Source organism: Rhopalosiphum maidis, chromosome 1, assembly GCF_003676215.2.
Source record: "Rhopalosiphum maidis isolate BTI-1 chromosome 1, ASM367621v3, whole genome shotgun sequence".
In the NCBI taxonomy this organism is placed as follows: Eukaryota; Metazoa; Arthropoda; class Insecta; order Hemiptera; family Aphididae; genus Rhopalosiphum; species Rhopalosiphum maidis.
Genome location: NC_040877.1, coordinates 78,569,084 through 78,582,422, shown reverse-complemented (window position 1 = coordinate 78,582,422; position 13,339 = coordinate 78,569,084). Strand labels below are relative to the sequence as shown.

The following is a 13,339-nucleotide window of genomic DNA, read 5'->3' as shown; positions in this document are numbered from 1 at the left end:
ATTATTTACAAGGAATAGACAGCTGTGATATACAAACACTTTTTGGAAATAAGAAAATAATATTCCTTGAAGTCTTCCCTGCAGTATTTATGTTTATTTATAAGCTTAACTTATGAGTTCTTTTACTGGTTACAATTTAAAATGTTTTTTGCACTCGTGTATTATCATTGATTAAATTAATTTAAATTAATCAATGATATTACTAACCAAGTGTATTAATACTGTAACAAAAAAATACAAAAAAATAATCATCAAAATGAATGCTTTTAATTTTTCTCCTATTTTCTGTACAAAATGTTCAAAATGACAAATTAAACATCTGGTTAATAGTATAAAATTTAACATATAACAAATCAAAACACTTATGTCTTAAACAGACTAAGAATAATGGAACCACAATACTATGGCACTAGAATTAGAAAAAAAAAATATATAATAGATTGCATCTTCGTTTTTACTATATTTATCATTTGGTGTCTCAGTAGTTCATGTACAACTGTTAACCATTCAATATAGTTTTTTTCTTCAAAAATAAAATACGTAGAACGTGCTATAGGTTTTGCAAAAATATACTACGATCACATTCTATTATACAATTGTCAGACAAAAGTTTTGATTGTTAAAAACAAAATGCAAAAATGAATCATAAAATTAAAAAATATATGAAAATATATAATAAAAGTATTTTGGTCTTTGATATGTAGTCGATGTTTAGTCGCACCTCCATTTTTGCATTGCTTCAACACGGGCATCCGGTGCCAGTTGACAACGAACACCTTGAAGTACATTGCACGTTGCTTGACTAGCAAGTATAATGGGTGTAAGGGCAGTAGGAGGTATTTGCCGCATAACACCACCAACCATACCAGCAGTACCCTTGTTTTCGTGCTCTTCACTTGCCACTCTTACTATAGTTTGTGCTGTTTCACCAAGACCCTAAAAGAGTACAATATAGAACAGTAATATTAAATTCACCCAGACAAATACAATTTTTTTTTCTAGAAATAAACAATAGGATAATTGTATGAATTTATACCTAAGAACACTTTTTTGAAATTATTAAATATAGTATGGGACTAAATTTAATAAGATTAATTTTCATAATTTATGATTCCAATGCAATATAACTTTGAATAATACTCAGCGAGTTACATATTTATTTTTATCTTTTTATATTTTCATAAATAGCTACTTAAAAGTTAATCATATTTTTTAATGTATTTGATTTACCATACCAATGTACATATTTAACAAACACTGGGAAATTAAACTGAGGCTGAAGGATTAAGTGCTCCTCCCCCTATATATTTTGTTTCATCTCGCATTTATATTGACAACTGAAATTAAATTTAAATGCTAAATGTCTAAAAGTGTTTCAGTTATATATAACATGACTTAAGACAATGCTTTATATTTTGAATCATTTTAATTAAATTACCAAGGCTTTTAAAAAGTAATTCATTTATATATTTTATTAGGTATATTTTGTAGTATGAGAAAATATGTTTATTAAAATTAAGTGGAAGAATAACAATAATATTGAAATACATTAGCTCTATTTCTTCCAATGATTATTGAAAATAATATTATCTACCAATTGAAAAAAATTCTGCCACTTTCACTGACTATCAGTAAAAAAAAGAATGTTCATTGATTTCAAACCATTATAAAGTGCAATCATATAGATATTCTAATTAACAACTAATAAGTAGTAATATATTTATGTTGGGGCCCTCAGGAGCTACAAAATCATTATAATTTCATTAAAAAAAATACTGTTTATATATATTTTATAAATTTAAATTATAATTATGTAATTAATTTGATTTAAAATACGAAAACAATTCTATAGCATCAGATTCTTTCTATCATCAATATTTATTATTTAGTATTTAATAATTTAATATCTACATTTAAGAGGCCCTACGTCCTATAAGCCCTGGGGTCACACCTAGTTTCATGACATTGCTAGTAAGTATTACTATAGATTATAAATATTTATAATCAATAGTATTATATAAGAGTAATTTAAATACTAACTTCTTTAACCAACATAACAGCAGTCGTTACTCCTTCTCGAATGTCGGCAGGATGTGAACGTTTATTGGGACGATTTCTCTTCTTACCTTCTTGTAGTCTTAGTTGCCGCATACTAGGTCCTGGGTTTACCATGTCATAAGTAGTTTCGGCTACCCTCTATAAAATAATTATAAATATAAATGCCTTCTATTAACACCTTTAAAGGAACACTCATACAAACCTGAATAAGATTTACAATTCTGGTGGCTATTTCAAGAGCTGCCATTGCTGTAGATGTAGTAAATGAATTAGCACCTCTTTGTAAACCTCTGACTATCCTACCATCTTTTTGGTATTGTTCAATAGGAAGTTGCACTAGATCTCTGAAGCCTTGTATTAGTCTGACAAACGAATACATTGGACCTACACCACCAAGTAATGATGGAAGCTGATGTTTTTTTATATCTTGTAACCATTCCTGAGTAACATATGTCAATAGTTTGTCGAATCCAAGTAAACTATATAATTCAATAACTAATATAAATCTATGATCATAAAACATTTAAGAAGATTATTATGTTTTCTTACCCATGCTTATGAACAATACGTTTCAAAGTGATCTCTGAACAGTTGAGCTGTGCTAATCCCATTAGTAAACCAGCCAAAGAACCTTGTCTCAAATCAATATGTCGTCCTTCATAATCTAAACGTATAGTAACATCTGGAGAAAACACAAATTGTCTTATGTAAACAGGAGCTTTACTGTCACTTGGACTTGGGCTAGCATCTGGTTTGGGAATAACAGGTATATCTTTTAATCCAAAATGCTGATCAAATTCATCATTTAATTGAATCAATGGGTTAGGTGCAATATCCTGCTGGCCATCAACTGTGTTTCCAAATGTCATAATTGGTTCTTCTGATTTTGTGGGTATTTTCTTTTCAGCCATTACTTCTACAAAGAACAAAGATTAAAAAAAAAAAATCAAAATTCGATAAAGTAGAGAAAAGTTATATTACCATCTTTGGTTTTTTGACCAAGTGCATTAAATTGATTTACAAATGAGATTAGGAATATCAATGAATCTTGATCAATGTTAAGTCTTAATGGTAACATGGACACCTTGACACAACATTCTTGAACCTTTAGATTGGAATCGGGTCGTGTATGAGCAGCTTTGGCAACAAACTATTAAAATTTGTATTTAAATTATTTTTTGAAAAAAAAAAAATCTATCCACCTCATTTACCATATTTGCATCCTGTTGTTTAGGCATCGCTTCACTTGAGTAGAGATATAAAAATTTATTGATGTTTGACGATGCAAGTTTGTCACGAATTTCTAAGTCTTGAATCAGAATCACTTGCCTCATTGCTTGCTTTGTATGTGTTGGGTAAATTTCATGCTGGAATCGTACCTAATAATACAATTGTCTTAATTTTATATTTTAATTTATACATACAACATTAAAATATACCTTATTTAATTGGAGTTGCATTAACACATGATGTTGTCTTCCACTACCACCCTTTGCCTGCCAACTGGTAGGTAAAACACTGCAACAAAATCTTGTCCTAGCTTGAGATGTATTGGATCCTTTTTTTGAAGTAGGATTTTTCTAATAAAAAGAGAATTAAAAATATATGATTTGAACCATAATTAAAAAAAAATTATAATCAATTACCTGTGAATTTATATTGGTTTGAGAATAATACCGAGAAAGAGAAGGTCTTAATGTATTTGGAGAAGTTGGACAAGAATTCCTAATCAAAGTACCCACCATTTTATTAATACAATAACTTAATTTTTATTTAATATACTAATATACATTTAAATGTACTTACGTTTCTGATACTATAGTGACATGTTTGGTTAGTTCATTATGAATAGTTTTAGTACTAAAATCAGTTCCACCATAAATATGCCAAATTAGAGTCATTTCTCGTAATGTATATTTAACTACTGGCATTGGATATTCTTTAGGAGCCTGTAGCATATCAATTTTTCCAACTGGGGCTTTAAAATAGTTGTTAACCAAACGTAATTGTGTGTCTGTTAACATACGCACTTCTGGTATGTTACTTCGAGGCTAATTACAATTAATGAAAAATTAATAATTCAAAATTGGGTATATTTTACGATTAATTTAAAATCATACCATTTTTCCCGAACCAACTTCGTGTTCAACAAAACAAAATTCTTTTTCAATAAAATCGTCTTCTACTTCATATTGCAATAGCGGTTCATTATCCAAAGGGGTGACTATTTTATTGGTTTCATCCGGAAAATAAAATACTTCAATTCCTTTATCACTTTGACTTGAAGTTGGCTGATTTGAACTTTGTTTTTTAACTGAATCTCCCAGATTTTTAGGTTTTTTAAGATTTGTAGTTTCTTCGTGCATAGCTTCCATTATAAGACTTGATAATGAATTGTTGTCAGAATCAGCTTGATCTAGCAAAACAGGATCTTCTTGGTCAACTCCTTCAAACTCAGTTGCTTGTTCTTCTACAGAACTTTTATCACCATCAGAAGCCAAATAACTGAGTATACGGCAAAAAGCAAATGCAGAGTCTGCACAAGTTCTTATATGTATAACATTCACAGCCATTCTTAAATCAACTTCGGGTTGTATTAAATCATTTGACTGTTTAGAGCATTTGCTAAGCTTTAAAGAAAGTTCAAAAACGCCCAAGTCCATTACACAAATATAATGCGACACTAAATCTAAATTTTCTGATTTAGACAAACGAGCAGAAATAAAGAAAGCTACATCTTCAGATACAATTTGAAGAGTTGATGCTTTAGATCTTGCAACAATATTACTTGATAAACTAAAATTACCAATAGTAAGCACACATTGATATGGTAAATGGAGTGGCCTGTACAATTTAAATGGTTAAATAATGTATTCAATTATATATAATTAAACTTATAATTAATTACTTACCTATAATCAATGATACAATCCCTAAAATGTTGATGTAATTCAGTGATTACATGAGGTGATTCATATCCAGCAACAGGATAATCCACAACATCAAAGAAATCGGATAATTGATAATACCAACTCTGTGCAACAACACTAAATATATGCCTCAAAGTGGTACCATAAATTTCATTTGCTACTCTTATTGTCTACATCATATAAATAATTTATAAAAATAAAATGATTTAATTATCATTAATTAATAAATAATATTACTTTTATATGATTGCAAACAGATATTTCAACCACAACTGTCAACATATCAGACTTATTAATATCAGATCGTTCTTTAAAATCCATACCATCTGGTATTTTGTACAACACACGTTGTAATGATTTATTTTTTCGACATACTACTTCTTTTGAATTCAAAATATCAGTACCATTTGCAGAAAAATCTAAGTTAAAATTTTTATTAAAATATACATAAACCTCAAATCAATAGTTATTGATCATCAAATCAAGTTTGAAACTTACTTTCGTGACTGAAGCAGAATTTATTAGCTTGTATACAAATAAAATTATGTCTGGGTGTATTTTCATATCCAGCTGCAGTGTATAAATAAAGATCATCAAAAGCAATTTGTAATTCACCATAATGTTCTGGTATAACTCGCCCAGAACGGTCCTATCAAAATATTTATGGTTAGTTAAAATATATCATCACAAAATTCTTTTATAATTTTCTTATTTATGAACATTAACATAACTTATATAATTGATAATTACCCTAGATTGTGTGACAACAGTAAACAAGCCTTGTGACACATTCAAATTAAGACAAAATTCAGTTCTTTTAATAATAGGATCAGCAATATTCATATTAATTTGTCCACATGAATAATAATTATTAGATGTTTCATCTTCTGATTCACTTTCTGAATCTAATTTGTAAAGTTATACGCATTAATGAAAAATATTAATCTTAAAACGTGTTATAACACTTACCAAACTGAATTCCAGATTTACAAGGTGCAAAATAACGAGTCTTATCCAATATATTTGATAATCGATTAATATCACTTCTAGATGATGCAGGAGTTGGAAATGATGGAGACCAAAAGAATAAATCATTTGTAAATCTAAAAAAAAGAAAAATTTATTTTATGTATGGAATTATTGTAAAAAAAAGTGTTATTAACCTGTTGTAAATAGTTTCATATAGATGTTTGGAAGGTAATGTGACAAATAGACATGGTACATTTATATCCAAATACACTTTAGAATTAGCATTGGTATTTTCAACAAATTCCATAATTTCTTCTCTAGAACCGGGAACTACTTGTATTTCCCCATCACCTAATTTTCGTTCATGTTCTTGACCATCAGAATGATGATTTCTTTGTCTCATAATTTTTTTGGAAGCAAATGGTGATGGTTTTCTACTTGACTCAACATACACACTACTTGTCATGTTCTGTTCAACGTTCAAATTGCCATTATCCCTTTCGTCTTCAGTATTAACAACTGGACATAGTCTTAAAATTAATCTTAAAAAAAAATATATAAATAGATATTTTACTTTTGGTTAGACAATTTTTATAATTTTAAGATTGAAAAAGAAGTAATTGGTAATATATTTTTCATTAATCTTAATATTTGTTAACTAATTATTACTAAATGTAACTTAATTTACTAATTATTTTCAAAAAAATATTAAAAAATTTAATTTAATTTTTAAACTTGACTGTATTAATTCATACAAAAGTAAACCATATGACAGAAAAAAGTAACTCTAATAAAGTAATAACTGTGGTTTGACCTATTTCTACTTAATAAAAAAATAATAGTTATAAACTTTAAAATAACAAGTAGTTACTTTGGTCTGCGTTTAACATCCATTGAAATAGATTTTAATTCATCATCAATTCCTTTACATTTGGCAATGGGAATTATATTATTGGTGTTTCCTTCTTGAAATAGAGCTTCAATAGACCGACATTGCAATTCATAACCGGTAGTAACAGTTTGTTGTGATGTTTTTGTAAATGAACCCTCAACGTCAGACAAGTACAACCATAAAATATCATCTCTTAATATACGTTTCCACCATGGTAATCGATTTATATCACTTAGGGGTCGTAAATCAGGAACAGGAAATCTAATACATAAATAGTTACTTATATAAAAATGTATTAATATCACTAAATAATTACAATAATTTCTTACCGAAACTTAATAGCCAGATAACTAAAATTTAAAGTGCAATTTATATTTGTATCATTGACAGATTCAATTACTTCATTAAACTGAGGCTGACTAACCTAAAATAAAATGAAAAAAATATATAAAAATCTAATTATTTATATATAACACAATTTCCATACATTGAGTGTACTTTTTTTTGAAATCTTAAAATCTGGATTGTAAATATATGAAGATAAGCGGTTAATTATTGAAATATCAACTTCAGAAAATGCTTCTTGCATAGTAATCCTGGAAAAATGTTGGGAGGACATTAATTTAAAAATTATAGTAGAAATACCTATAATATAGTATAGTAGAATACAAAATACTAAAACAAAACAAAAAAAATAAAATATATTAATTGAAATATTTAAATAGGCTTTTAAGTAGAACTATATATATTGGTCCTTGGTATAAATCTTAAGGAATACACTTCTCACAGCAAATATATATTACCTTAATTATTTTAAAATTTTAATTGTTTTTTTAACCATTTAATTTTATAAGCTGTAGATATAAAAAAAATCTACTCTATCTCTCGAAAGTTAAAAAATTCACAACATAATATTTTTTTTCTTTAAATAATTAATGGTAATAGTAGTGCATTATCATTTAAATCCCTTCCCCCTATAATTGTATTCTTTATTTATTTTAAATACTATGATAGTACTAATGTATTAAAATTAATATTATTAATGCCAAAAAAGATTTTAAATACTAAATAAAATAATACAGTACATTTATTTTCAATTTTAACCTACAATTGCCTCAGTAAAGAAATTATGGTTTAGGTAATTAACAATTAAAAACATTGAATTATTAAAGATTAAATAAAAATATTTAAATATATTTTTTTATAGTACAGTAAATTTCTGTTACAACGAATACCAATACAACGAAAAATCCCATTATAACAAAAGTCATAGAAGTCCACTGCCGAAAAGCAAGGTTTATAAAGAGCTTATTTGAATTTTCGTTAGAATGAAATTTCCGTTATAACAAAAAAAAAAATTCGGTCCCCTGGAGTTTGTTGTAATGGGATTTTACTGTATTATTACGAGGAGTCATACTCGCATTTGTTGTCTCCGTCTTACACACGTATGACATAGACAAAATGCGTTTATGCAGTCCGAGTAGAACTCGCTCAATTTTGGTTCTAAAGTAAATATACCTATTATAAAATTAAAAGATGATAATATTTTGGAGGGCAAGATGCTAAGTTTTTTCCATTATTCCCATTATAAAGTTCATTATAATTAAATAGAATTAGCAAAAATTTCAAAACTTTTAAATAATCTTTAACTTTTCAAAATTTTAATTTTGTAAAAAAAAATTAGTGCCTTGCCCTCCAAAATATTGTCATCTTTTAATTTTATGATAGGTATATTTACTCTAGAATCAAAATTGAGCGAGTTTTACTCAGACTGCATAAATGCATTTTGTCTATGTCATATGTGTGTAATACGGAGACAACACATGCAGGTATGACATCCTTTTAAATCAAATAAAAATTACTTAAAATAAATAATAATTAAAAAAATAATAAAAATACTTTATTTCTGAAGTGACTGGATTACAATATCTTGTAGACTTAGTATTATGTTTAAATTGGATTTGAATGTCTGGCTGTTGACAAGATATATTTGATATTTTTGGAGAACACTTGCCATTTTGGACAAATTTTAAAATCTACCAATATTAAAGATTTTATATAAAAACTTATTTTGATTTAATAATAAGAAAAACTTTTTTACCGGAATATATAGTGTTGGTTCTTCTATACTTTCAACAAGAACTTCCATTAATAATACATCAGATCCTGAAGCAATAATATTAACATCTTTTACAGTCTCATTAGTTTTTTCATCACCTTCTAATATCACATTTGTAGCCACAAGCTTCAAATGGTTTCTTTCTAAAGACTTAGTAATCTTATCATAATCTTTAATAATGTCAGTATTTTGAACAGCCATAAGATATTGATGGGATATTTTACGCATTTCATTTAAGGAACATTGAGTAATAACATCGGTCTCCGGGCAAACAGCAAGAATATCATCATGTAGCAAAGCGACACACAATGAAGTTAACTGTATATTAAAATGGTTTGTTTCGCCTAACCATTCATTTTTACCTAGAATTAAAATTATTAAAATTACAAAAAAAAAAAAAAAACAAAATAATTATTGATTGCTTTTAATAATTTACCTTTATGTCTATGCTTAGTGTGACGAGAAGACACTTCAGATTTACTAAAAAAACATCAAATATTAATATTAAAAAAAACATGTTTGAATAAATGTATTTACCTGCTAGCTACACTACTCATACTAGAAGTCATTGATGAATTCATACTTGGTGCAAATGCTTTACTTTTAGCACCTTGTAATGGGAAAAATTCTTCTTCGTCATCTAAGTATATAATTTATAAATTAATTTTTGATAGGTCTCACAAACTATGATAAAATTACCTTGCAAATTTGACCATCCTTGCATTCCTCTCAAACCAACATCAGCATCAGGTCTAGTGTCAACATGATTAAATAAATCTAGTTCTATACGATTGAAATCTGACTCAGTCATTGGTTTTTGTACAGGAGCGCTAAGTTTTTGTTCTATTAGTGGCTTAGATATGCCACGCAAGATTTCTATGACTAAATATAGTTGTCTTGGAGAACAAATAACATTAAGAGGTCCAAAGTTTATTTCCAAGCTCAGTTTTGGACCAGGAAGACTAGGATTGTGTTTAAGTACCATTCGAATAATTTGAGTACCAGTAAGTTCGGCAATAGTTATTGGCTCTGTCATGTTAACTCTTGAATTCTTAATAAAAATAAAGTTTTAAAAAAATTAATAAATATATATTCCAAAAAGATTTTAAGTAGAAAGAACTTAGATACAATTAGACTGGCCCAAAGTACTTAAAAAAAATTCAATTTATAAAATTTCAAAGGAACTTTTGATTAAAAGTTCTCGCAAAAAGTATACAAATAAAAAAACATCATTGTACAACTTATATAATACTTAGAATCTTGCATACATGACATTTTAGCATTAGAAAAAAATTTAACAAAAACAATTTAAAATAACTTACGGATTTTTCATTACTAGGTTTAGGACTTTTAAACTCATATGTTTGTAAGAACACTCCTTCAATTATTAATTTTTTGGTAAGAAAAGCTAAGCTATCATATAATATTCCTTCTTTTGATTCATCAGCCACTTCATCAATATAATCTAAACTGTAAGAACAGAGATTAAATTGAATAATTTGGAAACTTAATTCATCACTTACCTTATTATATGCAGTTGTAATCCTAATCCTAATTTCATAAAATCTGGCATATATTCTAACTTTATCACAGTATTTGAAAACTTCACTTTTATTCTGTTCAATACTAAAATGTCAAAAATAAATATAGTTATAATATAAACCTCTGATGAGTTACATAAAAATTTGATAAATGGGACAACATAGTTTAATAGAACAGTCATTGTCTACTAAATTATATTAGAAGCCATTAGCTTACTATTGATTCATAAAGTATTTAGTACTTGTTAAATTATACATCCCACATAGGAACCAGTAAAATATTAATTTTACTAGTTCAGAGCCTACGGGTTTAATATATAATGTGTTTTCTTAAGCCCCGCTCATCCTGGTTTACTACTTAAATTAAATTATTGAATAAAATAATTTAATTCAAATTTACTAGATTCTATGGCCTGGGTGAACACTTCTAGACCTGAAACTTGTTCAGATTCTGGTGCATTATCAAAACTTTCTTCATAATCACTATCTGGCGAAGAATATACACTATTTGACATGGATGACCAAACGGATTCTAGCATAGAACTAGGTATTCCTGAAAAAAATAGGTTATTTTTTTATATGTTGGTATAATTTAATTATACCAAGTTTTATATACCTTCTGTTTCTTTTACATTTGGTCTAACAGTGAGGCTAAGCCCTTCAATGTGTATTACACTGGATTCTTTAAGCATATTTCTCCATGGTACTGAAAGAGATATTTTTTGCACACTACCTTTGACAAATTCAAACGGTAGCTGATGCTCATCTCCTACATCATTCAGTGCCTAAAGATAAACAAATTCAATTATAAATTAAAAATTACAATAAGGATTTGTTCCCGAATCCATGTCTATCAAATGGTTTATTTTAAAAATGTAGTAAGTAATAATAGGAAATGTAAAAGAAATTAAACTAATTTTTCATTTTTCATTGTTGGATCATATTTTTAATATAAGTACATTATGTACTATAGCATGAATACAATATTAATTTATAAAAAATATAAGCAAGCTATGCTACATAATGACATCAAAAACTTTTACCTACCTTCTACTTATTTAAAATGTATTTTATAAAATAGAAAATAAATAAATAAAATGTATAGACAATGGGTACATAATCTGTTAGCAATAAAATCATTGTTAATGATGTAATCAGACAAATGTAACACGCATTTAGTAATCTATTGTTTTCATTGTCAGCACAGCTGATGTGGAATGCAAAGAAAGGCAACGCAAAACTAACCTGAACATCAAGTACAATGTCTTCGATAGACACAGCTCCGTCAAGCACATTTATGGACAATTGGTCAGACTCAATTTTGTGCTCAAGAAACCGTCCAACGTACCGCTGTAGGAGGTACCGACAGCACCTCTTTTGCAGATTCTCTGTGCAAAAATTGAACCACGACATTGTGTGCGGCACATGTAAGGCAGTTTGTGATGTATTTTTGGCACACAACCTCCTATTCTACTATTTATTATATTATTTCTATAATCCTCGACGCCCACACACAGCTCCTGATCTAGACCCTGTGGTAAAGACGTATATTGAATTGTATATATAGTATAGTCGAATGTATTATGTATAAATAAACAAAAATCAAATAGAAACCGTGAGTGCGTTTCCGTCGCGGCCGTTCGTTCGACTTTGGCAATGTTCTGCGACGACGATTCGGACCGAAAATGACGAAACAACGGTCGTTGTAATTATTATTATTATATTTCTTTTTCGTACGAAAACATCACAGTGTAATAAATATTTATATATTATAATATACGTACATCTGAATATTATATTATATAGTTCATGTACTGTCGTTTTTTCAATAACAACTACCTATATGAATAATACTGTGGTAGATATTTTATGCCTATGCATACGGAAAATGGAAAATATACTACATTGATCGTAAACAAAAAAAAAATCACCACACGGGACACGAGAACACGAGCGATTATTATTGCGTTTCGGGTATAGACCACTGTACGCACGTCGTCGACGACCGTGCGCGCGGAACAAAGGAAAATAGTAAATACACACTGGCAGTCGTCTGTGTGCGTGCACCACCACTGCCTCCCCCGCCACCCCGCCGACCGCGGACAGCCGAACGCCACCGCGGCCACGGTTATTATCACACGCGCACAGAACAAAAACAATAATAAAAAACATATGATTCGACCGCCGCCGTCCGACTGCCTAGGGCCAGTCCGATCAAAACATCCGCTGTGCGCGCGCACCTTCCTACCTACAATATTTAATGTATTGTTATTTTATTATTATATAGGTAGGTATTACACATTTATACTGTACTGTGTCCCGACGTTCTGTATGACCGCGTGCATATTATATATTATTTTAATATTTCATACTTTCACGTACACCGTGTAATACGGGCGAAACGTCGATGGTCGATATTACATTATTACAGTAAAGATGTCGTGGAATTATTATTATACGTCAGTATATATTGTTCGTTTTTCTCATCGTCGTCGTAGGTAGGTAAAATCATAATAAGTAAAACACTAGTCCATAATAAAACGTAAGCATCAGTACACCACTCAACCACTGTATACAAATTAAACATTATAATATAATAAATGGTGGTGGGGAAAAATGGACCACTACGGGGTGCTAAAAATGTATATTATGTAACTTTATGTCTATACTTTATTTTACGTATTATTGACATTATTGTGTATATAATATTATAGAAGATGCTATTTTTTCTGTTAGTAACAATTTTATGTACACACGGGATCCAGTGATTTTAAGTTGTAAATTCTACACCGTCTACTTAAATCTATACGTTACATTATAACAATATTAT

The 13,339-nt window shown here is 28.6% G+C and overlaps 1 protein-coding gene across 3 annotated transcripts; it reads right to left on the bottom strand.

The window, feature by feature from the left end:
* Positions 1–245: 245 nt before the first annotated feature.
* Positions 246–12,530, bottom strand: LOC113559105 (autophagy-related protein 2 homolog B). Of its 3 annotated transcripts, none has more exons than XM_026964692.2 (30): positions 12,124–12,530; positions 11,755–12,041; positions 11,126–11,294; positions 10,910–11,062; positions 10,492–10,594; positions 10,291–10,438; positions 9,668–10,019; positions 9,506–9,608; positions 9,405–9,448; positions 8,951–9,330; positions 8,749–8,885; positions 7,337–7,445; positions 7,179–7,273; positions 6,829–7,110; positions 6,152–6,499; positions 5,958–6,091; positions 5,739–5,893; positions 5,487–5,637; positions 5,226–5,407; positions 4,971–5,158; positions 4,179–4,902; positions 3,865–4,109; positions 3,705–3,783; positions 3,498–3,638; positions 3,270–3,437; positions 3,040–3,208; positions 2,608–2,974; positions 2,261–2,537; positions 2,041–2,196; positions 712–936 (listed from the first exon to the last, which is right to left on the bottom strand). In XM_026964692.2, the coding sequence occupies exons 2-30, from the start codon at positions 11,920–11,922 to the stop codon at positions 712–714; spliced, it is 5,952 nt and encodes a 1,983-aa protein (XP_026820493.1). In that variant the 5' UTR covers positions 11,923–12,041; positions 12,124–12,530. The 3 variants fall into 3 exon arrangements, with proteins under 3 accessions (XP_026820495.1, XP_026820493.1, XP_026820494.1); XM_026964693.2 differs by having other exon boundaries at positions 12,294–12,530; XM_026964694.1 differs by lacking the exon at positions 12,124–12,530 and having other exon boundaries at positions 246–936; positions 11,755–11,922.
* Positions 12,531–13,339: the final 809 nt, after the last annotated feature.

Coding starts and splice junctions, on each gene's coding strand:
- LOC113559105 (XM_026964692.2), bottom strand. CDS start 11,922: ATGTCGTGGTTCAATTTTTGCACAGAGAATCTGCAAAAGAGGTGCTGT. Junction 11,063..11,125: donor AAATGTAAAAGAAACAGAAG/GTATATAAAACT, acceptor TATTTTTTTCAG/GAATACCTAGTTCTATGCTA. Junction 2,197..2,260: donor GAATTGTAAATCTTATTCAG/GTTTGTATGAGT, acceptor ATTATTTTATAG/AGGGTAGCCGAAACTACTTA.